The following is a 26068-nucleotide window of genomic DNA, read 5'->3' on the forward strand; positions in this document are numbered from 1 at the left end:
GGAATTGAGAAACAGCCATTGTTTCATGATCAACTAAAGCACATAACGTTAATTAAAATCCTCATAGCGCACAAAAAGTTTGAAATCAATTTCCCTTTGGAGTAAATTGCTAGAATTTATACTTCCAGACTGCTGCACTCTGCTGTTCGAAGCTGATAATTAATAATTTCAAAGAATTTTACTACAGACCACTGTTATATTACATCATTTATATGCTCAAATCATGCACGATCCCCTGTGAATTCAAATAACAAATCAAACATTAAATTAAACATAAAAAATCAATAGTAATATAATAATAATAATGTTTACAAAAGACAAAGAAATCCTCATGAGGTTAAAACAAAATAGGCTAAAACAAAGTCTTTAAACTTTATGTAATATATTCTTAGAAAGTGTAAATATTTTTGAGGGGCAAATAGGTGCCGGGCAAGTGTTTTGATACAAATAAGTATCACGTCTTTGTATATAAAATGAAAATAGACAAAACAATGATGTGAAATGAAGAACAACAGGTATATTTCAGAGGAGGCCTGTCAGACCTACCGTATAGTCTACGCCCCCCAGCTAAGCTACGGGCCCCTAAAATGAAAACAAAAGGGGTAATAGCTTAGTAAGAGGGAACTTTAAAATAAATAGAAAAAAAATAAGTAAACATTGTCCCTGAATCATGCATTGTGTCATGCACTCGCTAAACAAATTAACAGCAAACAAACAATCACGATTAGGCGAATTCACAAAGAATTTCGTGCAGGTGCTGCTAGTGTTTGGCCTCTAAGCTGTAGCAGAAAAAAAACATTGTGAAAATTATTTAGGTATGTTAGAACCTGACTTAAAAGTAGGTTTAAAAAGTCAACACGTACATTACATTATTTATTAATTAATTGTATTTATTAATTGTATTTATTTATTTATTTATTTATTTATTTATTTATTTATTTATTTATTTATTTATTTATTTATCAGCAATTAAATGTTACTTGTTCAGCTTAACACGCCTGTTGCTGTCTATTGTCATATTTACAATCCCAATCTTTAAATCATTTCTTAATTTTTTAGGATTTTTATTGATGGATTTTGAATGCTTGTCATTATGTATCTAGTAGGTTTTGTTTCTATCACATTTGTTCTGTGAAATATATAAACAATATAAACAACTTGCAAGTTTAACAAGCATATACATTTCTAATGTTGAAATTAAACACAGAAAACAACACAAATTATAAATAATTGATTTAGAGTGTGCTTTAAGGGCTAAAGCTACGAGTCTTTAACTCTTCATCTATATTTTGTAGAAAGTGATCTTTCCCAGATCACTTCTATATCTTCCTCAAAATTATGGTACCATTAAGATTTACATTTAAAACTTCATTATAATGATTTAAAAATGTTTAAATGTTTATTTGTTATATGTTCAGTTATTTTTTTCAGCATTTCACCGTTAAAAATGTGTTACATATATACATTTTTATTTATTTATTTATTTTTTTTAAATTGCAATTTTTTTTGATTCTGCTTATTGATTGGGTTTCTTATTGATTCAGAGTTTCAGTGATAAATAAAAAAGCAAAAAAAAATTATTAAGCTGTAATGCACAAGCATGCAGCATGACTGAAGCAGATCTGGCTTAACTGCAAAAAGCACAGCACTGGATTGATCTGCATTAAACTTAACTAAAAAAAGGTAGGTAAATCCATAAGCAGAATCGAAATTTGGAATTGTGGTATTTAGGCATCTGTGAGAAGTTGACAACCAAACAACAGTGACAGACTGCAGGACTGTATACATGCATGCACTTAAAATCCCAATATACTTCAAACAAAGTTCTTGAAAAAAGTTTAAAATTGCTGATTGATGATATACTGTTTTCAAACGTTCAGAAACCTCGTTTCTGACACCCTGCGATAGCAGGTGGGGTTGTAAATGTGATGTGCTGCTCGTATGTATCCCTTAACAACAACGACGGTGGTTGAACTGATCGATAAACATATACAAATCTGAACAGTTTGATAAACGAGAAGCACCAGCATGACACACCACATCTTTATATTGCTTTCTATTTGGCATGGTCATCCACCAAATTAAATGTTTAATAACTTCATAAGAGTACTGCAGTTTGGTGGGGCGACCCCTCTGTGTGTTTCAAATCTCTCTGCAAACCATTGTACAGGTGTGTATACATCTGTTCCAGCTATGCTACTTGACCCTGCACTGTTTTTATGTTCCCATGGCACCTCTCGTAAAGAGTAGGTGTGTAACCACCGGTGTCCTGGCAAAATTCCTTCTATTGGCCCTTACCCATCATAGCCTCCCAATCATCCCCATCCACCGAACTGGCTTTATCACTGTCTCTCCACTCCCCCAATATCTGGTGTGTGGTGAGAACACTGGCACTGTTGTCCTGTGAATGCCATCACATCATCCAAGTGGATGCTGCACTCTGGTGGTGGTGTGGAGAGAATTTTAGATTTGTTTTCCAACTTAGTTTGTACTTTATTTTTGTTTGAAGTATGCCAGGCTTAAAGTATTCTGGGGTTCTTCACAAAACAACACCATCTACTGGCCTACCATAAATATTACAGCATGTTTAGCCCTTTACACACATCTGTGAGTAGGATGAGTTTTGACAGCATTGAGTTAGTGAAAAGTTTCACATATAGATGGCCAATTGAAAATGTTCAGTTTTAGTATATTGCTGTTCCCCTTCGGGTGAAGAACTCCAATAACTCCAATGCTATAGGTGGATTTGATCTAGAAAATCCACGTATGGGAGGATTCAGTTCAGAAGCCGCTTGTCTGAAAGAGTATTGAACGGGCCAATGCATTGGCAGCGTAAGCTTGCGCAGGTGTGCTTCATTGCAAGTTATCCCAGCATATAAGCACACGTGGAGCGAGCAAACGCCATCCTTTTCGCTTCAGAGACTTTTCTGATCGAGTTCAAGAGGGTTCCTCTTGCTGCTACAGCGACTTTCAAACAAACGAGTGTCTCCCAGTCCAGAGTGAGTCTACGCGGCGGCAGACGGTCGAGCTGGGATTCTCCCTTACCTGGCGTTTCTTTGGGTCCGGTTCTCCAGAGCGGTGCGTATAGTAGCAACTTTCCTAAAAGAGCAACACAGTCGTGCAGCACGTCCTTTTCAGGATGGCGCTCCGACTGTGCGTTTCTGGTTGTGGGGGTTTCCTGGTTCCGGATGATGGACACGATCACTGCATTACATGTTTGGGGGTCCAGCATGTTAATGTGGTGCTCGGGGGCGGTTCATGTCGTCATTGCGATGCCATGACCGTTGCGCAGTTGAGATCGCGGCTAGCTTTCATCAAAGAGCGAACCACCCCAGTCGCCTCCTGCTCTGCAGCAGGCGCTCGGGCAGATCTGAGGGTCTCAGCGGGAGATAATCTGCCGCCTAAGGGCTTGCGGACCTCCCGCTCCTCCAAGCGCTCCATCCAAGCTTCGGGCACTGGGAGTGATCTGTCTAACCAGATGGTAGCTCTCATGCTCGCTGACACTGGAGACCAGATGTCCTCCGCGGCATCGGAGGGTGGGCTTTCACTGTCAGACGATGATACGGACCCGCTCTCCCCCTCCGGGCAAGCGAGCGCCGTCAAAACGGATCCTGAAGCAGACATGTTAGCCGTGCCTTCCCGGGCTGCTTCGGCCGTAGGGTTGGAGATAGTTCATCCCCCAGCTCCGCGGCCGGACCAACTAGATGGGTGTTACATAGAGGACCAGAAGGCGAAGCCCTCGAAGCCTCTCGTCCCCTTCTTCCCGGAGGTGCACAGTAGGCTCACGCAGTCTTGGAGGGCACCTGTCTCTGCCCACGCTGCGTGTCCCTCCGCCCTCACCACCCTTGACGGTGGAGCTGCCAGGGGGTATGAGGCAATCCCGCCGGTGGAGCGTGCCATTGCAGTCAATCTTTGCCCGTGTGGCGCCCCTACTAGGCGGGGTCCGCCCCGTCTCCCGTCCAAAGCCTGTAGGTTATCTGCCTTCCTCGGAGCTGGCGCTTACAAGGCTGCGGGCCAGGCTGCTTCCGCCTTGCATGCGATGGCCACCTACCAGCGCTACCAAGCACAGGCGCTGGCCAAGCTGCATGAGGGTGGGTCTAACCCAGGCTTGTTACACGAGCTGCGCACCGCGACCGACTATGGTCTCCGGACTACTAAGTCTGCCGCTAGTGCGCTGGGGAAGACGATGTCCACACTAGTAGTCCAGGAACGCCACCTCTGGCTAAACCTGGCTGATATGCGTGATGCCGACAAAGTTCGCTTTCTTGACTTGCCCATATCCCAGGCTGGCCTGTTCGGTGAATTCACCCAGGAATTCAAGGCGGTGAAGGAGCAGTCGGATGCGATGGGCAATGTCATCTATCGGCGGGACCGCAAGCCCGCTCCGTCCGCCGAGACATTCACCTTCGCTGCTCCTCGCCGAGGGCGCCCGCCAACGAGTGCTGCCCCGCCCCCGCCTCCGGTAAAGCAGGCACGTCGAGCACGTCGAAAGCCGGCAGCCCCCCCTGCCCAGGGCGCCGTTAAGTCCGGTGAAACGGACCGCAAATTGTCCATGAGACAGGCCATCCGGAGAGGAGGAAACTTGCTCTTTCCCTGCTGGAGGGCGGGGCCCATATCCCAAAGGTACTTTTCAGTGCCACCAAAATATCAATGAAAGAGCACTTTTCCCCTTCCCCGAATGTGACAGCTCAAACCCTGCCAGTCTGGGACGCCCTGCTTCCCAGCTTGCAGGGTCTACATGCTCCGCAAGTGGCTAACGGGCGCTGGGGGGACGGTCTCCTTTCCCTCAGCCCTCAAGCCCCCTCTCCGGAGTCAGGGTGCGGAGCCAGAGCAAATTGCTCTCCTCCAGCTCTTCCGCGGGACCCTCGCGCTTTCCGGATCAGCACACCCGCTCAACGCTGCCCCACCACTGGTACGTCAGCGGTTGTAGCGATGACGCCATTAGCGAGGGCTCTGCCAGCCTGGTTAGCGTAGGCCAGCCCCTCGCAGTGGCTCATACGCACAATCAGACTCGGCTATGCGATTCAGTTCGCGAAACGGACCCCCAAGTTCACGGGTGTGTATTTCACCAGGGTCAACCCCCTGTCCGCCCCTGTCTTGCGAGAGGAGATTGCTGCCCTCCTCTTACGCTTACGTCCTCTAGATTGGTTAGCAGCCATAGACCTGAAGGACGCGTATTTTCATGTCTCTATTCTTCCACGCCACCGCCAGTTTCTGCGGTTTGCGTCCGAAGGTCGACTGTGGCAATACAAGGTCCTCCTCTTCGGGCTCTCTCGCGGAAGGTGCCTTAGCGCCCCGTCCGCTCGCAGGCATCTGCATACTCAATTATCTCTACGACTGGCTGACTTTAGCCCACTCACGGGAGCAATTGACTATGCACAGAGACAAGGTGTTCCGGCACCTCCGCCTGTTGGGGTTGCAGGTCAACCGAGAAAAGAGCAAACTCGCCCCTGTGCAGAGGATCTCTTTTCTCGAGATGGAGCTAGACTAGGTCACCATGGTAGCACGCCTCTCCGGAGAGCGCGCTCGCCTGTTGCTGAACTGTCTGAGGGAGCTCGACAGCAAAATCGTGGTCCCACTGAAATACTTTCAGAGGCTCTTGGGGCATATGTCATCCGCTGCGGCTGTAACGCTGCTCGGATTGCTCCATATGAGACCACTTCAGCACTGGCTTCAAGATCAAGTCCGAAGGGGCATGGCATGCTGCACACACCGAGTCTCTGTCACTGCGCTGTGTCGCCGCACCCTCAGCTCTTGGAACAACCCTTGTTCCTGCAGGCCGGTGTGCCTCTAGGACAGGCGTCCAGTCATGTTGTTGTCTCAACAGATGCTTCCAACACGGGCTGGGGAGCTGTGTGTTGCGGGCATGCAGCTGCGGGCCTATGGAAAGGTGCCCAGCTACATTGGCATATCAATCGCGTGTTGGAGCAGCAACAAGTGCTGGTCAGGACGGACAGTACGGCGGCGACAGCGTATATCAACCGCATGGAAGGTATGCGCTCTCGCCGCATGTCTCAGCTCGCCCGCCGTCTGCTCCTCTGGAGTGGTCCGCGGCTGAAATCGCTGCGTGCCATTCACACCCCAGGTATGCTCAACCGTGCAGCCGATGCGCTCACATGGCAGCAAATTCACTCTGGAGAATGGAGACTTCACCCAGAGTCTGTCCAGCTGATATGGGCGCGTTTCGGGGAGGCCCAGATCAATCTGTTTGCTTCCCCCGTGAACGCTCATTGCCAGTTGTTCTTTTCCCTGACCGAGGGCTCTCTTGGCACGGATGCACTGGCCTACAGCTGGCCTCGGGGCATACGCAAGTATGCGTTTCCCCCAGTGAGCCTGCTCGCGCAGTTCTTGTGCAAGGTCAGGGATGACGAGGAGCAGGTTCTGCTAGTTGCGCCCCTCTGGCCCAACCGGACCTGGATATCAGAGCTCTCCCTCCTCACGACAGCCCTCCCCTGGCGGATCCCTTTAAGAGAGGACCTACTCTCTCAGGGACAGGGCACCATCTGGCACCCTTGCCCCGATCTCTGGAACCTCCACGTGTGGTCCCTAGATGCGAGGAAGACTTAGGTAACCTACCTTCTGCGGTGGTTGATACCATCACTTAGGCTAGAGCCCCCTCAATGAGGCGCGCCTACGCCCTGAAGTGGAGTCTATTCACTGAATGGTGTGTGTTTCTCGCAGAGAAGACCCCCGAACCTGCCAGATCAGTGTTGTGCTCTCTTTCCTTCAAGAGAAACTGGAGAGCAGGCTGTCGCCCTCCACTCTTAAGGTTTACATGGCTGCCATCTCCTTTTATCATGACGTGGTAGCTGGTGGCACCATGGGAAAGCACAACCTCATCATCCGGTTCCTCAGAGGCGCTAGGCGAATTAATCCAACTCGCCCCCCTCTCATGCCCTCTTAGGATCTCGCCCTCGTCATCACGAGCTTGTGTACAGATCCCTTTAAGCCATTCGAATCAGTATCGTTAAGATGTCCCTGAAGACAGCTCTGCTGGTCGCGTTGGCCTCCATTAAGAGGGTCGGGGACCTGGAGGCATTTTTGGTCTGTGACTCGTGCCTGGAATTCGGGCCAGATTTTTCTCAAGTTATACTAAGACCCCGCCCGGGATATGTGCCCAAGGTTTCTACCACTCCCTTTAGAGACCAGGTAGTAACCCTGCAAGCACTGCCCTCGGAAGAGGCAGTCCTAGCCCTTTCCTTACTCTGTCCAGTTCGCGCTCTGCGCATCTATGTGGACCGTACTCAGTGCTTTAGATCATCTGAGCAGCTCTTTGTCTGTTATGGCGGTCGGCAGCAGGGAAGTGCCGTATCCAAACAAAGATTATCCCACTGGATTGTGGAGGTCATTTCATGTGCTTATTTGTGCAGAGGCGAGCCTTGTCCCCCGTGAGTGCGTGCGCACTCCACTCTGAGCGTTGCATCCACTTGGGCGTGTGCATGCAGCGCCTCTTTAACAGACATCTGTAGAGCTGCGGGCTGGGCGACACCCAACACATTTGCTAGGTTTTATAATCTGCGAGTGGAGCCGGTTTCCTCAAGGGTATTAGGTAACCCTTGGTGACTGAGGAAACAACTCGGTGGGGTGTTGTAACACGCTTGCGGTGCCATTTTTCCCTAACACGGAGAGATGTGTACCTCCCTGTCTGTCAGTAAGTTCCCCGTCAGGTGAGCCCTGCAGATTCCTCTGTGGCATTTTCCATAGTTCTCCCATACGTGGATTTTCTAGATCAAATCCACCTATAGCATTGGAGTTCCCCACGCGAAGGAGAACGTTCGAGGTTACAGAAGTAACCCTTCTTTCCGCGAGGAGGGAAACGGAAATGCTATAATCGCCATAATGACTGTCCCTTAGCTGTTAAAAGTCTCTTCAGCTTAAAAGGATGGCGTTTGCTCGCTCCACGTGTGCTTATATGCTGGGATAATTGGCAATAAAGCACACCTGCACAAGCTTACGCTGCCAATGCATTGGCCCATTCAATACTCTTTCAGACAAGCGGCTTCTGAACTGAATCCTCCCATATGTGGATTTTCTAGATGAAATCCACCTATAGCATTGGAGTTCCCCTCCTTGGGGAATGAAGGGTTACTTCTGTAACCTCGAACATTGTGTGGGTCTAAAAATCTCTAAGCAATCTAAACCAAGCTGAAGTTGATGTCCATGTGAATTTTAAAAGGTCACTAATTACCAAAACATTTTTTGAGCTGTTGACAGTCATATATGTGTCCCATGCTGCTAAAAACACTATTGGGACACATATATTTTAGTAAAAAGTTAAAATTGGTTGTTTTTGCATTATTTTAAGCAAATTCGTACTTCCGGTTTGAAACAAATTTTTGAAGCTGTGTCACAGCCATGAGATTTTAGCGTGTATTCCAGCATGCAGATTGGACGTCTGTACATGCGAGTGCCTTATGTCTCTGAGTGTGTTGCAGTAATGCATGAGTAAGACTTGGTTCAAACCAATCAGCGAGTTCTATTGTGCAACTTCAATAATATTTATTAATATAAAAGTGTTCAGACGGCAGAGAGACGCCTCGTTGTGTTGCCAAAACAAGCATGCAGTGTTGCTTTTATAATTTGCTGTAGTGAAGGTTTTGTTTTCATTTTCCCTCTATGAGAGTGCAGCTGGACTCAAATGTGGATTACAGTGCACAAAACACTTGACAACAATACGTGTCTAAGGAACATTGTTTACCCAAGAGCTTTTCTCATCTCGAAATGGTGAGATCTGGATTTGCGAGATCTGGATTTGCAGCTCGTCTCCTCTTAATAAAGACGCGGCTCTAGTTGGTGTTGATTGTCCTGTCTCTACAGATTTGGTAAGTGAGCGACCAGTGGTCTTTGTGTTTTCAGATTGCAAAGTTAGTTTGTATCGAACAAACTATTACACAGAGTGTAATAGATAAATGAATTCCCTGACTGAAAGAGCTAAACTGCAGTGAAAGTCCACCATTTAATAATTTATCAAATAATTTGATTACTGATGTCCATGTAAACACAATCACTGTCTTTCTCCCCTCTGTGTGTGTGTGCGTGTGTGTGTGTGTGTGTGTGTGTGTGTGTGTGTGTGTGTGTGTGTGTGTGTCTGTGTGTGTGTGTGTGTGTGTGTGTGTTTGTGTGTGTGTGTGTGTTTGTGTGTGTGAGTGTGTGTGTGTGCGTGCATGTGTTTGTGTGTGTTTTGACTCTGAAAATTAGCACGTGCCCAAATCGAAACTTCCATTTGTATGCAAATTTTTTACAGACCCGCAACTCTGACACTCCCCCTAAACAGAGCTGGACACGCCCACTTTCCTGACTTTTTGTAAAGTAGAGGTGTGAAAACACCCTGCTAAAACAAGGGGGTTCCATGGCCCTCTAAGCTGGATCAACTCTTGATCCTTGACCAAGGAAAAGGAGACAAGTTTGGATTTCCACTTAGGAGACCAATCACTCTGAGTTGTATGAAAAATGGACCAATAAAAATCGGGGTTGAGGCCACTCATATTTAAGTGACACTAATTTAGGTTTATGCTGAGGAACTAAGCATTCAGCTGTTGGGTTAGGATTGTGGTCATCAAGACGTCTCTATTCACTCCATCAGGAAACAAAGGGTACATCTTCAACTAAGATGCTTCTTTTCGTTTGTTCACTATATGTTATGTTAGGAAGGACAGGTCGGGTCTCTATGGAAAATGAGACAACCAATGAACTAAGTAATCAGTTTGGGGTGATATGGAACAGAAAGCACCTCTTATGGTGTGACCTTTCAATGTCCTACATGGCATGAAATTACCAGATTCCTTGAATAATTTAGGTGAAATGTAATGACTTTCACCTAGCTTACACCATGCTTAGGAGTTTTAGTTTTCGTTACAACAGTAACAAAATCTTCCAGTACCAAGTTTGCACTTACTGGTTCCAGTTCCAGTTTTTACCAATGTCCTCTAAGGCCAGCACTTTGAGGTTCACCAACACAATGCAATATATAGCTAACCTTAATTCAAGGCACAATTAGGAGGTGCTGTAATGAGAAGTATCTAGGAAGTAGGTCCAGATTGGCCAGTAAAGCACAACTAACAAAACTTGCTTCTTGTCCTCTCTGACCTTTCACGTTTGTGAAACAAATATTTGCACAGACCTCAGATCCAGATGCAAATCAGTGCATCTGTGCCTAATTTGGCTTCACTTAGGAAATGAAACAGCTAGCAGTGGTAGGATTTGTGGAAAGCAAAAAGGATTCAATTGGTTTCAACAAATTAATCCCAGAACAGCTGGACAACCTTGGGGTGGATTTTTTATTGTGTTTGGAGCATTAGCTGTTAGAGCACACAGCGCCACACAGTTGAGCTTGCCAAGAATATGAAGGACATTCAGCAATTTGAGCCAAGTGTAACCCCAGAGAAGCAGAAGAAAAGTAGGTGGCACACTTCTGCCTTTAGAAGGCAATGTCCAAAAAAAAGAAACCTGAATGTAGAGCAACACAAGGAAATGATAGATTCTCAGTGTCATGGTGCCAGCACATCTGGGGACACAGGTTCAGATGCCACATGTTTCCACAGGAGACTCTGATATGAGAAAACATTCAGTTGTAAATTGTTTTAGGTTGGGAAACACTGACTGCATTTGATGGTGAGCCATACCATCATGGAGACAAATGTTGGCTCCAACCTAATAAATGAGACACTTTGAACAGTGAGAGCTTGATCTTTGTCCAGCTGACTCAAGGCCCTAACTGGCTGAGGTGTAGAAGATCTTAGTCCCTATATATCGCTAAATATTCCTGTGTCCCTGATCATAGAATGACTACTCCCAGAACTAGACTACACTGACCTGACATCAAGTTGTGAATTCGGGTAAGGGCACCTGATCTGGTAATAACATGTAATGTGTCATTCCCCTTCGAATGAGGAACTCCAATGCTATGTGGAAACTTACTATAACATGCTATAAAGACGCAGCTAGTGCAATGCTCGACATTCTTTTTTGCTTTCAAAGCCTTTCATGAGCTTCTGAGAGAGTCACTTCTCCAAGCTGTCTACACAGAGAGAGATTGAGAAGCAGCTTCTCCTGGTCCAGAGCGCGTACATGCATTGGCAGACGGTCGAGCTGGGTTCTTCTCCCTGGCCTGTTTTTTGGGTCCGGTACTCCAAGAGCGGTTTTTATAACGAAACAAGTTTCCTAAAAGAGCAACACGGTCATGTAGCGTGTCTTTTTAAAGATGTCAGTCCGGCTGCGCGATTCTGGATGTGGTGGTTTCCTGTCCTCGGATGATGGGCACGAGCACTGCGTTGCATGTCTGTGGGTTCAGCATGTTAATGCAATGCTCGCAGGCAGTACATGACGTCGTTGCGATTTCATGTCTTTTGCGCAGCTAAGATTGTGGCTCGCTCTTGAAAAAGGGCGACCAACCCCAGATGTCCCCCACCCTGCGGTTGGCACTCGGGTAGATCTTAGTGTCACAGTCGGAGTCACTATCCAACGAGGATCCGGACCCGCTTCCTCCCTCCGAGGTGGCGAGCGCGGCCACAGATTTAGAAGCGGATATGCTAGCCGTGCTTTCCCTGGCTGCATCGGCTGTGGGGTTGGAGATGGTTTATCCCCCAGCTCCACGGCCAGACTGACTAAATGGGTGCTAGGTGGAGGATACTAAAAAGGCTAAGCCTTCTAGACCCCCCCGTCCCCTTTTTCCTGGAGGTACATAGTAGGCTCACACAGTCTTGGAGGGCACCTTTCTCTGCCCGATCTGCTTGCACCTCCTCCCTCACCACTCACGATGGCAGAGCAGCCAGGAGGTATGAGGCGATTCCCCAGCTCCAGCTTGATATTGCTGTCAATTTATGTTCGTGTGGCGCCTCCTCCTGGCGGGGTTGCCCCAGCTCACGTTTAAAGCCTGCAGGTTATCTGCCTTCCTCGGAGCCAGAGCCTACAGAACTGTGGGCCAGGCTGCTTCCGCCTTGCACGCTATGGCCATCTACCAGCGCTACCAAGCGCAGATGCTGGCCCAGCTGCACGAGGGTGGTTCCGACCCAGGCCTGCTCCATAAGCTCCGCACCGCAACTGACTATGCATTTCACCAACTCGGCTGCATGTGCCCTGGGAAGGTCGATGGCCACATTAGTGGTCCAAGAACGCCACCTCTGGCTTAACCTGGCAGATTTGCGAAATGCTGAAAAAGCTCGCTTTCGCAACTGGCCCATATAACAAGCTGGCCTGTTCGGCGACATCGTGGGTGAATTCACTCAGGAGTTCACCGCGGTGAAGGAGCAGTCGGATGCGATGGGTAAAGTCATCTACCGGCGGGAACATAAGACTTGTGACAGCCCAAACACTGCCAGTCTGGGACGCCATGTTTTCCAGCTTGCAGGATCGGTGCATTCGCCAATGGCTTACAGAGCACGAAAGAATGGTCTCCTTTCTCTTCCTCTCTCAGCCCCTCCTCACACTCTCCCGCAGGACCCCAGCACTCCTCGGGCGAGCCCATCCACTCCACGCTGCCTCACCGCTGGCACGTCAGCGATCTTGCGTGGGGGGGTTTACATGCGAGGGCTCTGCCTGCCTGGTTAGCACACGCCAGCCCATTGCAATGGCTCATCCGTACGATCAGACTAGGCTATGCGATTCATGGGCATGAATTTCACCAGGCATTGGAGTTTCCCATCCGAAGGGGAATGCTACGGTTCCTAAAGTAACCCTTCGTTCCCCAAGGGGGAAAACGGAAATGCTACGTTTCTTCGCCACAATGATTGTCCCTTAGCTTTTGAGGGTAAAAGTCTTTTCAGCTAGAAAAGGATGTCAATCATTGCACTAGATGTATCTTTATAGCATGACTGATTGTCATTAAAGCCAGCTGTGCACGCTGATGCTACCAACTCATTGGCATTTCATTGGCCCGATTTTATACTCTTTCAGATGATTGCTTTCTACATAGCATTTCTGCTCCCCTCCTTGGGGAACGAAGGGTTACTTTAGTAACCATAGCATTCCATATATCATTTAGCCTGCTAAATAGCTCTCTGGAAAGGGGTGCTTCCATCTCTAGCCTGATCTCAGTGTCTTGGCCATCAACTCAGCACCAAAGGCCATCAGGCTGAGCAACTAACCTGGAGGGAGGATGTTCATATGAGCTAGTGGTGGAAAATGGAGGCTGCAATGGATATCTGATCCTGAGTATTCTTGAACAGCACCCTGACTGGATGCCCAACAACACTTTCTAAGGACTCTACTCTCTAAGAACTGGAAACCACCACATTCAGAAAAACATGGATGGGCTGGTGTCTTAAAAAAACCCACGGTAACACTTTATTTTGAAGGTCTATTTGAGTATTAGTAGACTGTCTGCTTAATATCTGTTAATACTGCTGTTAAACAGACATTTACCTGACTATTAGAAACTTTGCAAGTACATGTCAACTTACACTAACCCTAAACCCTAACCCCAACCTAACAGTATACTTGTAATCTAATGAGAATTAGTTGCAATGTAACTTAAATTCAACAAACGAACCATCAAAATAAACATGACCAAAAAGATGAAGAAAACACGCTTGCTCTTTTTGTGAATAGGATTTTTTTGGGAAAATGAATTTACTATTTCCAGTGAAGTGCATAGGGGTTGCACACAAGCACCTATAAAGCCTCCACTGGGGGAAAATAGCAGAAAACTTAGCTCTTCACACAAACCCAATTTTCATACAACTCATGTTTGGTCTCCAAAGCTCTTTAAACTGTCATTCTCGACATAACTCGTAGTGTCCAACTGAAAATTTGCCTGACCACAAACAATCTCCATATTGATCCATGCTCAAGCACCAAAGCTAAGGCCTATATAGAAATGATGGTTCATGTTATTGACATGCTTGTTCTCAGCAATTAATACACATTATTTCCAATGGAAAAAGACTCTACCTGGTTTTAAATTTAGAGTGTTTTTTGATCTTGGATGGACATCAGCTTATATAAGAGACATTCAAAAGAAATTTGCAGGCCTGAACAAAACATAATAGAGCACTTTAATGTATGCAGATTAAAAAAACTTTCAATTAAAAAGTCTGAGAGGTGTATGCATTTATAGTATTCTTTTTTATTTGTTTTTGAAATCTGCCTATTGTGGTAATATGTTTGCTTAAAAAAGAAACATATCTTCAAAATGGTTCACTCTTTTTCTTCTTTTAAACAATTCGTTTAGCACAGCAGTGTAGCTATGATCCCACATGAAATTCTGATGTCAAATGATTAGAAACACTTGTGCAGTCCATGTCATATATGTTAATCATTTCAGCTTTTTTAAAGTTCTCTGAAAATAAATAAAATACATAAGGCATGTGTACATTGAAAAAAAAATCAATATCACAGTTAATTTGGAAAGAGAAGCACATATAACATTTTTAAAGCATCACATGACCAATAAAATAAACACCTGATCATTTACTCAGCCTCAAATCATTCTAAAAACACAGAGCAAACAGCCTAGGTGAGTGAATGACAAAGGTTTTAAAGAAAATTTTGGTGGTTAAGAATTAAGAACATTAAACCCCTGGACATTGATATGGACATTGTTCCATATCTATTAATTCCACCCATATAGCAAGAGACCATTCAATTAATACTAGTTGTCAGAATTTGCTATTAATAAATACATGTTTTGGACAAAAGGTTAGTGTTTTCTGTTAAAAACTACTAATATGTCTTCAAAAATCATTTACTCGCAAAAAAACAAATGCTCAGTATAGAATTTTCCCCCAAAAATTATAATGTTTGTATTCTGTACATGAATTATACTTATTAAAAGTAAATCCTGATAACCAGTAATAACTAAAGTGGTCTCTTATTTTTTCCTGAATACATTTCTGTAAACAAATATGACATCTCATAATAAAAGGGGCATGTGGTTTCATTAGCTTTCCATTTTAAGCAAGCTACATTTAAAAAAATTTGGTAAGTCCCATTGAATCATCTTCATGGCATCTAAATTGCACAGCTACAACACACATTGCCTTGTTTGTTCATAACGATACTGTACATAATTGTTTGTTGCTTACTGTAGTGACAATGGTAAAACAAAAAAGTAGCTGCTACAGTATGAATTAGCATAACAAACAAATGCAAATACATATAACAACATTATTAACAGCAACAAAGGAGGCAAAGGTTACAATAAATGCCTGAGATTCATGCAAGAATTGTACAAAATATCAAAGGGCAGCATTTCAACAGCCCTTTGACTGCTGTTTAAAATGAAATCGACACATGCCAGTGATAGAAAACACAGGACTTGCATAGAATGAATGAACGTCTTGAAAACGTGTGAACATCTGCAATATCATCAGCACCTTTAAACAAACATATTTTCATTCCCTGAACACAAATCAGAAACTGGCATAATTCACCAATATATTGCACCTCTTTGTAGGAATATAACCTAGTATTGTGGTTTAGTAGTTTTATAGATGAAAACTATTGTGAGTAATAACCAGGCAATTGAATCTGAATGCTGAATAACAGTTCCAAGGTCCCTTCTTACAAGGGGTGTAACGGATCACGGTTGATCCGTGATTCGTAGGCTACAGATCACAACCCACGATTCAAAACACACATGACCCGCGGACTAATATATATATTTATTTATTTATTTTATTATATATTTTTTTACCTGTAGTTCAATCTACATTTGTAAAGATCACAGAGAGATCACCTCTGGTGTCATTCAAATCACATGTATGAAAGCGTTAAGGCTTTTCTGTAAAATATAATGATGACGGAAGAAGTTGTGGTAGGTTGTGGTGGGTTTTATAAAAGGTGTTTTCTGTCGTTACTTATTTAACCTGCATCAATTCATTCTGTGTAAACTGAACGATTAATCATTAAAAGATCAGGATCTCAACACCCACACAACATAATTTATACATGATGGTGATTTGCATATGAAGAGTTCAGAAGCAAAGACCTCTAAATGCCATCTGAAATTTTCTTTTAAAATTTGCATTTTAATCAGGTTTTTGTGTGTAGGTTCAGTAATTTACTGGTATGACAAAAAATAAATTATTTTCATGTTCTTTGAAGTGAAATAAATCAACATAACTAAAGTAGGCTGTGAATGTTTATATTAGCAAATACAGTACATTATTTAACCAATGAGTGCTGACCAGGGGCGTTGCTAGGGTCAAAAGGCATAAGGGGCTTAGTCCCAAAGAAGTCTGCCCCCTCCCCCTTCCAAAAAAAGAGACATCTTCGAGATATCTTAAATATTTTCATAAGAATAAAGTTGTTTTATAATCCGATGCTAACTGACATAGCATGTTACAGTAGAATATAGCTATAAAATAACAAATTAGAAGCATGAACTCGCTGTGATTTAACAATGACAAAAACAGATGTGACTGGCTATATCATATCTAGATAAATATGTCCAGATATCTATATCATATATAGAAAGGCAGTACAATTTACATTTTTCTGAATAATTTGCATGTGTTTTTACATTATATGATACACATTTTATTGATTACTGTTATTTTGTTTCACCAAACTACACACATTTTATACTGCAAAAACAAATATTAAGCTTCATTAGTAGTTAGAACTATTCAGTTTTCGAAACAGTTGTATTATTACCTCACTAGCTTCAGCTCCTCAAATTAATGAATGAATTACGACGGGACTTTTGTTAACACTTGCCGTGTGATAACAGTCCCACACCTACCTGCCGGTAAAAACAGGTACTGCTGAACAGCTGACTATTTAATTACCTGACACAAAAGCTGTGATAAGTGAAATAAATGCAATGTATATGGTAATTTTAAGTACTTGGATAACAAAAATTATGTTATACACCCTATTTTATTTTTAGTTGCAATTTATTCTAAAGGATCAGGGAGTATAAACAATACATCAAGGGCTTAAGTCCCCAAAGGCCCCCACTCCCCATCCATCCCCCTCCACCGCAATGCAAATGGTGGCGACAACCAGCTATCAAAAATATGCCACTGAATAATTCTTCAAAAATGAGCATATAGCAATGACACGTGAAGTTTTATGAGGGAATAACTGAATCATTTATTGAAGATGAGACTAAAAATCTATATGGGTTGTACAAATGATAATGTTAGATTTATACATTTAGCATTATCAGCAACAGTAGCAGTAACAGTGAATTTTTCACAGTACTGAATATTTTACAATTTATTTTTATTCAGCTGATTATTTCTTAATTTTATTTTTAACAAAATCACAGCTTCTAAGTTCTGTCTTGTGCTTTTCTGTACTGTTTTTGTAATAAATGAAGAGCAGATGACATTTGTCTCCTCATCTTTTTGGCTGATCAAAAAAATTGTCCAATCTGTCACTAAAAAAACATAATGTGATTCGAACCGTGAGATTTGTGATCCGTTACACCACTTCTTATATATAACACAATAAATAATGCATCATAGAATTTATTTAACAATTCAGTCATCCCTTTATTTTTCTTATATTTTATTATGGCTAAAACCCTTTAGGTGAAGGCTCATGTTGAAATGTACAACATACGATAGATTCCCATACCATGGACATTTACAATATATTAGAATTTTATGTTATACCTCTAAATCTATACATTTTTACATACATTTTCTGTCACTTTCCCCCCAAAGTGATCCTCTTAATTGTGACTAAATAAAAAGAAAAATCTAATAAAAACTCAGAGAAAGTAAATAAGACTAACAATAAACTACTGAAGGAGACACGTCACACCAAAATTGAACATTCTGTCATAATTTTCTCAGCCTCATGTCAATTCTAAATGTTTATTTTTTTACTAATTACTTTAATAAAAAAAGTCATAAAATAAAAGGTACTGTTTTGGAATTCTGGCAGTGATACTGTAAAAAAAAAAAAATGCAACCCAGGCTCACTAAAGTAGGTTTCCAGCTAAAATAAACACCAGTAGCAACACAAGCCACAAAAACCTGTTGATTACAATGTAGATGATCAATGAATGAAAACTCGTTTTTTCATGGTTTTAGGGTTTAATAGCAGATTAATAATCAGTACATATCTAGCCATCTGTAGCAGAAAAATCAATTTTGAAACATGGTTATTAAAACATTGTTACACTTGTGTATGGCATCCAATATAGTAAGCACTGGATCTTTTCTTTTTTAGTCTCTGAAAAGCCTGTGTCCAACTGTGTCTTGTTTTAAAAAATAATGTATCCACAGAAAAATGAAGTGAACAAACACTCTCAAACAAGAACACAAGTGGTTTAATCAATATTCGCTGTTTTGCTTTGTTTTATTCCCGGCATTCTCCAAGTGTTATGGAAAAATGGATTTGAAACACAACGCAATAAAATAACATCCAATACAATCACACAGGGAGCAATGCAAAATCTGTTTGTCCAAAACTCATTCTTCAGAGACAGAGACCATCTTTATATATAAAATATGATTTCCTGATTATGTCCTATTTATTTATGACAACATTAGATAATAGTGCTGTCAATTTCACAACGCAACCGGAGGAGTGTGAAATACTGTATTAATTTGTAATTATAGGTTTATATAAATATAGGGTGAGTGTTCAAGATGCATGGAAATATAGAGTATACATCAGTACACAGTGCTCATAAGCATGTGCAATATACTGACCCTGAGGGAAGGTAACTGTTGAATAAATTAATTAATTTTGTTTTATATGGACTCTTGTAGCTTCATAATTTTCAGATTAAACGATTATAAATTTTTCAGATTAAAGTTTTTTTTTTTTTTGGACTTTTAAAGTCCTGGGACTGTTGATGTCCTTGGAGGGTCGAGAAGCTCTTGGATTTAATCTTAAATATCTTAAATTGTGTTTTGAGCAAACTGGGGTTTGGAACAGGATTCTATACAATTCAAGTTTATTTGTACAGTGCTTTTTACAACAATTATTGTTTCAAAGCAGCTTTACAAAAGGTGCACATTATTGCATTACAATCAAATTAATTTAAAGTTCAAGTCTAATATAAGTTATTATATATAAACAGTTAACTGCAATTTTATCGCATATTGGTGATGTCTATGTGTACCTGTTTAATGAAGTATATTTGTGCAGGACTTGGATATTAACTTTTTTGATCACCAGCCACTGTGGTGGTTGGTGATCAAACCAGTTTTCCAACTAGCCACTCGCCATTTTCACTAGCCACAATTTTGTTGTTGGGAAAATATATTTTATTTGCATAAATTTGACTTTGGCATGCTAAAATTACTTGATATAGATGTTGTGTTATGTCCACATGGCTTCTCTGTAAGTTAAGTTTTGTGTGTGTGTGTGTGTGTGTGTGTGTGTGTGTGTGTGTGTGTGTGTGTGTGTGTGTGTGTGTGTGTGTGTGTGTGTTTCACAGTTTATATTCACTTTTTATGGCTCAACACTAAGGATTTACCTTTATTTTCTCTGGCCACAACAAACTAATTATTTTCTTGCCACAAATTTTAAATAATGTGTAAAAACAAGTACAATATAACTTTTTATTCAACAAAACTGTTCTTAAAAAATTATTCTCACTTATCTAAAACGATACACAGTCTGTCCAGGCTCAGGGTCCCAGATCACCAGTTAACTATGTATAATTAGAAAGTTAATCTCCTATTAAAGCAATGTTATTTTTAAAAGATGATAATTAAACAAAATTAACAAAAATAACTGCAATCAAAAGACAGCCGGTGAAAAGCATTCTGTTAATGTTAGGCATATTAATAATCTGTTCAAAGAATGCTAAAACGACAACTGCTGCTGCTTACAAAAAAATATCAAGCTCTTGAAAGCAGCAGGGCTGTGGTTTTTTCAGTGTTTTTTTCAGTCGATTTCAAATAAAACTGCATTGACTGCATCAGTTGCGTTTTCAGTCACGGTTGCTTCACACAAGGAAACGGGACACAGGAGCTTTTAAGCACTCGCTCGCATTAAATCAGCTGTGCGCATGACACTGTCATCAGTGAGTAAGGATCTCCGACCGCCTGATCATGCTTTCATTTGCCTGCTTTCTTTTGCTTGCGCGAACACTTATCAGTCGATTTCTCGATTCTAAGAGAACATTTGTGCACATAATGACAAACGGTCTTAAACCAAAAATGTAATGTTTAGTGACAAGGCAGCACTGGCATTTTGAAAATTATTTTCAACTTGACAATGTGGCTAGTGAAGGTATCTGTCTAACAGAAGAAATCTACCGCTGTTTGGCGGATGTTAATGTCAAACCCTGTATTTGTGTTTAAGTGTATCTGTTGTCCTGAAAGTCCTCAATGGTTGCCATCATGAGGAAGAATAATGAGCTATGTTTAAATGGGTGAACTACCCATTGAAATAACCATACTATTTGTGTAATATTGATGATTAAAGGTTTGTTAAAAGTTTATTTTTACACACTCACAAACACAAACACACACACACACACACACACACACACACACAAAGATCAAGGAATATGCATTTCTCATTTCATGGCCACTTTAACTCAAATAATTAAGTTTGCATTCTGTTTTCAAAAGTGAAAAGGCATAGTTGGGTCATGAACTGGATAATCTAAATTCCTTTGATTCTTTTGAAATATCACAGTTCAATGAACTATAAAAACAACCTATATACATTTCAGAACTTCAGAAAGGAAATTAGTTTAAAACAGCTTATACTTTGGCCAGTCTGCTAAAACAACAGGTTGTGGGACGTGCCACTTTTATTATGTACTGTAACAGTAGCCAAACTCCACCCCTGTAGAAGAAGATCAATAGAGACTAGTACATCACTGTCTGTTTAGCTCCGCTCACTGATTCACACTGCAGTAAATAAATAATGAGAAACAAATGCAGGTTTATGCTCTGAAAAACAACAGCAACAACAAGATGCTGAGCAATGTTGTGGAAAAACCTTCTTTGCATAGCCTTCTATCTCATCCCAAAATTAAGGAAGAGTGGATTAACTTTATTTTTAATAATACATTCAAGAACTATGTGCTTTGTTCACTTGATTTTACTTTGTATTTGTTTACAAGACATAATTCAATACTGGGTTTTGTTTTCGGAAACATTGAAAATGAAAGATAATGCTGTGCTGACTATATTGGATCTGACACTAATGTCACACCAGTCACAATTGCTTTGCATACTGTTACAGATAATTGGATATAAACTCAACAATCCAGACCTTTACATGATAAACATCAAAATGCAGTTTGTGACCATATTAAACTTTCAGCGCCACTGTTTTCCAGCACATGAAACACATGGACTGTGTGCCTGGTCACTCCATGCATATTCTCTGCTATCTGATTTGTGCATATAGTTCCATTTGCCTTTATAATTTCTGATCTTCAAATCTTAGTAAGTTACTTCAACTGAGGCATCAGGTACAACACATTTTGTTACATTTTTATTATTTGTTTTATAAGCGTAAGTTACAGTATCTTTTTTTGTCTTGCAAAAAGTTTTATTAAAATCACAAGAAAAAGCCAGCTGCCAATGGTGATCTTGCTGTTGTGTTTTGTACTAGAGATGTTATATCTCATTAAGTATCTCATTAAGCACATAAAATGCGTGTATGTTTGTTTTTTCTTTACATTTTGCAGAAATCAAATTTACGTACAGTTGAAGTTAGAATTATTAGCCTCACTGTTTATTTTTGGTCCCAATTTCTGTTTAACAGAGGCAAAAGTTTTTTCTAAACATAATAGTTTTCAAAAACTCCTCTCTAATAACTGATTTATTTGATCTTTGCCATGATGACAGTGAGTAAATAATATTTGACTGGATGTTTTTCAAGACACTTCTATACAGCTTAAAGTGACATTTAAAGGCTCAACTAGGTTATTAGGTTAACTAGACAGGTTAGGGTAATAAGACAAGTTATTGTATAACAATGAATTGTTCTGCAGACAACCAGGGAAAAAATGCTTTAAAAGGCTAATAATTTTGACCTTAAATTAATTAATTTGACCTTAAAAATTTAAAAATTGCTTTTATTCTAGTGGAAATAAAACAAATAAGACTTTTCCTAGAAGAAAAAAATATTATCAGACACACTGTGAAAATTTCCTTGCTCTGTAAAAATCATTTAAAAAATGTTTTAAAAAGAAAAATTTAAAGGCTGGCTAATAATTCTGACTTCTACAGTTGAAGTCAGAATTATTCAACTGTAGAATTATTATGGTTACTAATTATATGGTTACAACGACTAGATGGATTTATGCTTTTCCAGTTTTATCTGGAGTGTGTCCTAGACCATATACTGAAGTGGTTCGAGTAAATAGATTTAAATCCATCTCCAATATGTTTCAGAAGGCATTTATGCTTGTCCTTTTTTTGATCTGTTGTCCAATTTAAAAAAAAAAAAAGCACATGAAGTAACCAGATGAACCAACGCTTATAAATCTTGCAACAATTGCATTTATCTGTTTCAGAGGAAATTGAATACTTAGTGTGAAACTGCCCTGAGACATGTAATGTATTTTAACAAAAAACATTGACATATTTTTAGGAGCCTGGGTAGCTAAACCTTTTAATGGGCAAAAAAAAATAAATAAAAATAAAATAAAAATAAATAAATAAATAAATAAATAAATAAATAAATAAATAAATAAATAAATAAATAAATAAATAAATAAATAAAAAAAACATACATGGTAATATGATTGACACTGAAATTTCAGAAGTCAATAGTTGTGTAATATCCCTCAGTAACACTCTACTTTAATTTTCTCAATGAGTATTCCAATGAGTTCCCATATCTGGGATTAAAAGTTTTGAGAGTGAGGACTTGATCATACCAAACTCACTTTTTGCAATGAGAGATGCCTTTAATAATGGTTTTCTAATAACCGTGAGTGTTTTGCTCAGGGCTTATTTTTGCCATTGCGCTTTGAATGCCTGAAATTGAAAAAACTCAACTCTGAGAGGAAAAGAATTGTATTACGTAAGTCATGTCTTTTTTCATTGACCAATCAAATGAAAGCAGAGGCAGTTGAGGTAATTTGTTTTGTCAACACGACTAGGGAGACATTTAAAGATGAAGGACAGACTAGTGGTCAATTTCTTGACTTATCCAAAGCTGTATGTCTTCACAAATTGTAAATATATCATCATTATTAATTATTACAATTACAACAATATCAACAGCGGGGAATGCACAGAATTTGCAGCTGATTTGGTGGTTGCCTAGCAACATAAAAAGTGCAGCGCAATTCTTTTTTCTTGTCAACAATAAAAGGCAGTGTGGTGCACCTCACAATCTCAGAATAAAAAATCCTGTACTTAGTGTGATTGACCCCTAAGTTTTATGTCAGAATGTTCAGTTTTGATTGAACTTACTCTTTAACTTGTGATTTGTCACCGCTGTATTGAGAAACTTGAACCAAAACAAAAAGCTTATTCATTCATATTTGATCAAATCATTTCAAAATCTGATCATCTTATAGTATTTAATGCCAACTGAAACCTCTATAAATCTCCCATGTGCAACAGGACACACATCAGCAATGAGTTCAAAAAAGCCTAGATATTACATCACTAGTGATGACGGCATCAGTACATTCAAACCAGGCCACTCTGGACATTTGACAGTGTCTTTAACGCCAAATAATTGGCTAGACAATGGCAAAATAAATTAATAAATAAAAATAAAAATAGATGGCTTATAGCTAAGGAATAAGATGGATTTATTAGATAGCTATTTTTATCGGATGCTAAATTACTTTAGACAAATTAAAGTAATGTACAAAAGCAAAATCTGAGATGTAATACATAGCAGAATTTTAAATGTGAATAAATATACAAATAATAAAACAAATTCTACAACAAATTTTGTTATTTCCTAAATATCTATAAAATAACATTTGTTAAATAATAACAAGATTTTTGGTTACCAGTACATAAGCACTGGCCAATATAAATAATTATTTTATTTAGATTTTATAGTTGCTCATGTATCTTGTTTCTTGCATTTACAAGTACTGCAAGTACTGACATTATAGTGTACAGCAATATACTGTAAATAGATTTATGGTTTTATTTAAAAAAAAAAAGGAAATGTAATATTTTAAACATAGATGGAATTAAACAGTAAACTTTCAAAGATTATTTTTTGTAAAATCACACTAGTTCAGCAGTCACTTCTTATTTTTTTAAAACCTATTTTTAAACTGCGGCTTTAAATATACTAATTTAACTGAAAGAAAATATTGCCTTTGGCATGACAATTTGTTATTTTCTAGTAAACAAAATAGATAGTTTCATATAGCCTCTGTTTTAAATAAATTTTCTAGTAAGCCTACTACATAAAAATATATAGTATTAAGGAATGTTTGTATTATATGTTGAACTTAATTGTTATATGATAACTACGGTACACTTAAAATCGGAGGATAAATATAATTGTCACAGTGTCTCATTAAATTTAGTGGCACATGGCGATTGAATGTTCTGTAAGCAAATCTTTAAAGACATAAACAAAGAAATAAACACAACTTAATTACATCATTAGATTCAAATATACTTTTTTGTGCATGTACAATGGTTCCACATGCTGTGTGTGTCCTGTGGAGACAAATTTAGATGGCCCCTTAAATGCAGAATAAGTGACTTTGAATGGAAGAGAAACACCATGCAGGGCATTAAACATAAATACACAACATTGCATTTTGCATTTGGATTGAAAATAAATAAACATTTTGTAAGTATGGTGGTTAAAGTCACAGTCACAGAACATTTAGAAGAAGAACTGAATGAGATTTGCAATTTTTTTTTTAAGCTACACAGAAAGTACAAAAAAATCAGTAGTGCTGAGCGATAGTCAGTTTCACTTCTGTGATTCAGACATCACTAAAAATAGTTAATGAATATCTAAAATTTGAATTAAAAATAATAACATGTGAATAGTAATAATATTTGCCTTGGGAACGTGCATGTACATCACATATAATGTATCTCTTTAATTAAGAGAGTGTAGAAGAGCAGCAGAATTTTGCAAAGATAATCAAAATGGAATATAAATGTGTAGTTTCAGAAAAGCACCGAATGATTCAATCTTCAATACTAAATAACAGTCAATCAAACTATACATATAGTCAACTATTTTAGTTTACTTTTATATAAATTTAGGGGACAACTGTCATACAGAAGTGTTCAAATGTAATGTTTCAATAAGATGTCAAAATATGGGTAAAATACTGTAATGCTCCAAAAACGATGAATCATAAAAGATGCTTACATAAAGATGCTTTTATAATATAATTAAACTGGGTACTTATTGAAATTTATAAAGTTAGTAGATCTTAAAGTTTGAGGCCAAACTTTATGGTGGCTTGAGATAGCCTGTTGAAAGTAGTTTTAGTTTGAAAATGTATTAAGTTGGCTAAAATAATGTTTAAGATCCCTGCAGTCAACAATGTAACCACTTTATAAACTGAAGCAAGCTGGTAAAACGCTTTAAAGTTGATCCCTGTGTCTGTGGTTGTTAATAGCATGACATAGATATATACACTAGGTATTACATACGGACCCAGAGCATGCATCAATAGCGCTGCCACAGTTGTACAGTGCTCCCAGAACTAAAGTAATTCAATCAGTCAAGACAGTGTGCCACCCAATGGAGCCAATGTGAAAATGCTGGACTTTAGCACTGTGTACAGGTGTAGAAATGAGCAAACAAAGAAAAAAAAGCACAAAGGCAGAACATTTCATATGTAAGATTTAGTTTTTTTTCTTCGTTTTTGTATGTTATTAACTTTTGTGCTAAACAAGTAACGTTATTCATGATAATACAGTTACTCACTGCATTCACCATAAGGCAAAGTAGCACCAACTCGCTCTAAACACGAGGCTTATGCTAGTTTTGTTAAATAAAATAAGAAATGCAAAAAAAGTTGTATTATTGTAGGCAGTCGTTCATAACGAAGATTCATTCACAAATCAGCTTCTGCCTCCATCAGAATGAGTAGTGAAAGCAGGAGAGGGGGTGTTTCAAAACACGGATTAGATCAAATTAAACAGGGAGGGAAGATATTACATTTCCATGCACACAAACGCATGCTCTTTGTCAGCAATGCCCATGCGGTCACTTATCTATCAATGTAGAAAAGTAA

At 40.0% G+C, this 26068-nt stretch overlaps 2 protein-coding genes and 1 long non-coding RNA gene across 8 annotated transcripts in view; 1 reads left to right on the forward strand and 2 right to left on the reverse strand.

The window, feature by feature from the left end:
• The window catches only part of dlgap2b (discs, large (Drosophila) homolog-associated protein 2b), a 309310-nt gene that overhangs the window by 66997 nt on the left and 216245 nt on the right, over positions 1-26068 (reverse strand). For 3 of the 6 annotated variants that reach the window (NM_001442641.1, XM_087297888.1, XM_087297887.1), the window contains one exon: positions 547-582. The exons of the other annotated variants lie outside the window; for them this stretch is intronic. In NM_001442641.1, the coding sequence (NP_001429570.1) occupies positions 547-582 (36 nt within the window). The remainder of the gene's footprint in view (positions 1-546; positions 583-26068) is intronic. 6 annotated transcript variants of the gene reach the window in all.
• Positions 1492-6677, forward strand: LOC147832162 (uncharacterized). The gene is made up of 2 exons (XM_087298062.1): positions 1492-2992; positions 3293-6677. The coding sequence occupies exon 2, from the start codon at positions 3479-3481 to the stop codon at positions 4652-4654; it is 1176 nt and encodes a 391-aa protein (XP_087154188.1). The 5' UTR covers positions 1492-2992; positions 3293-3478; the 3' UTR covers positions 4655-6677.
• LOC147832163 (uncharacterized) lies at positions 17447-22497 on the reverse strand. The gene is made up of 3 exons (XR_015518225.1): positions 22145-22497; positions 20051-22097; positions 17447-18778 (listed from the first exon to the last, which is right to left on the reverse strand). It is a non-coding gene; the product is annotated as an uncharacterized LOC147832163 (long non-coding RNA).

This window comes from Danio rerio, chromosome 20 (assembly GCF_052040795.2).
Source record: "Danio rerio strain M-AB ecotype USA chromosome 20, GRCz13ab, whole genome shotgun sequence".
Lineage (NCBI taxonomy): Eukaryota > Metazoa > Chordata > Actinopteri > Cypriniformes > Danionidae > Danio > Danio rerio.

Excerpts from the sequence above, each read along its gene's own strand:
- LOC147832162 (XM_087298062.1), top strand. The coding sequence starts at position 3,479 with ATGGTAGCTCTCATGCTCGCTGACACTGGAGACCAGATGTCCTCCGCG.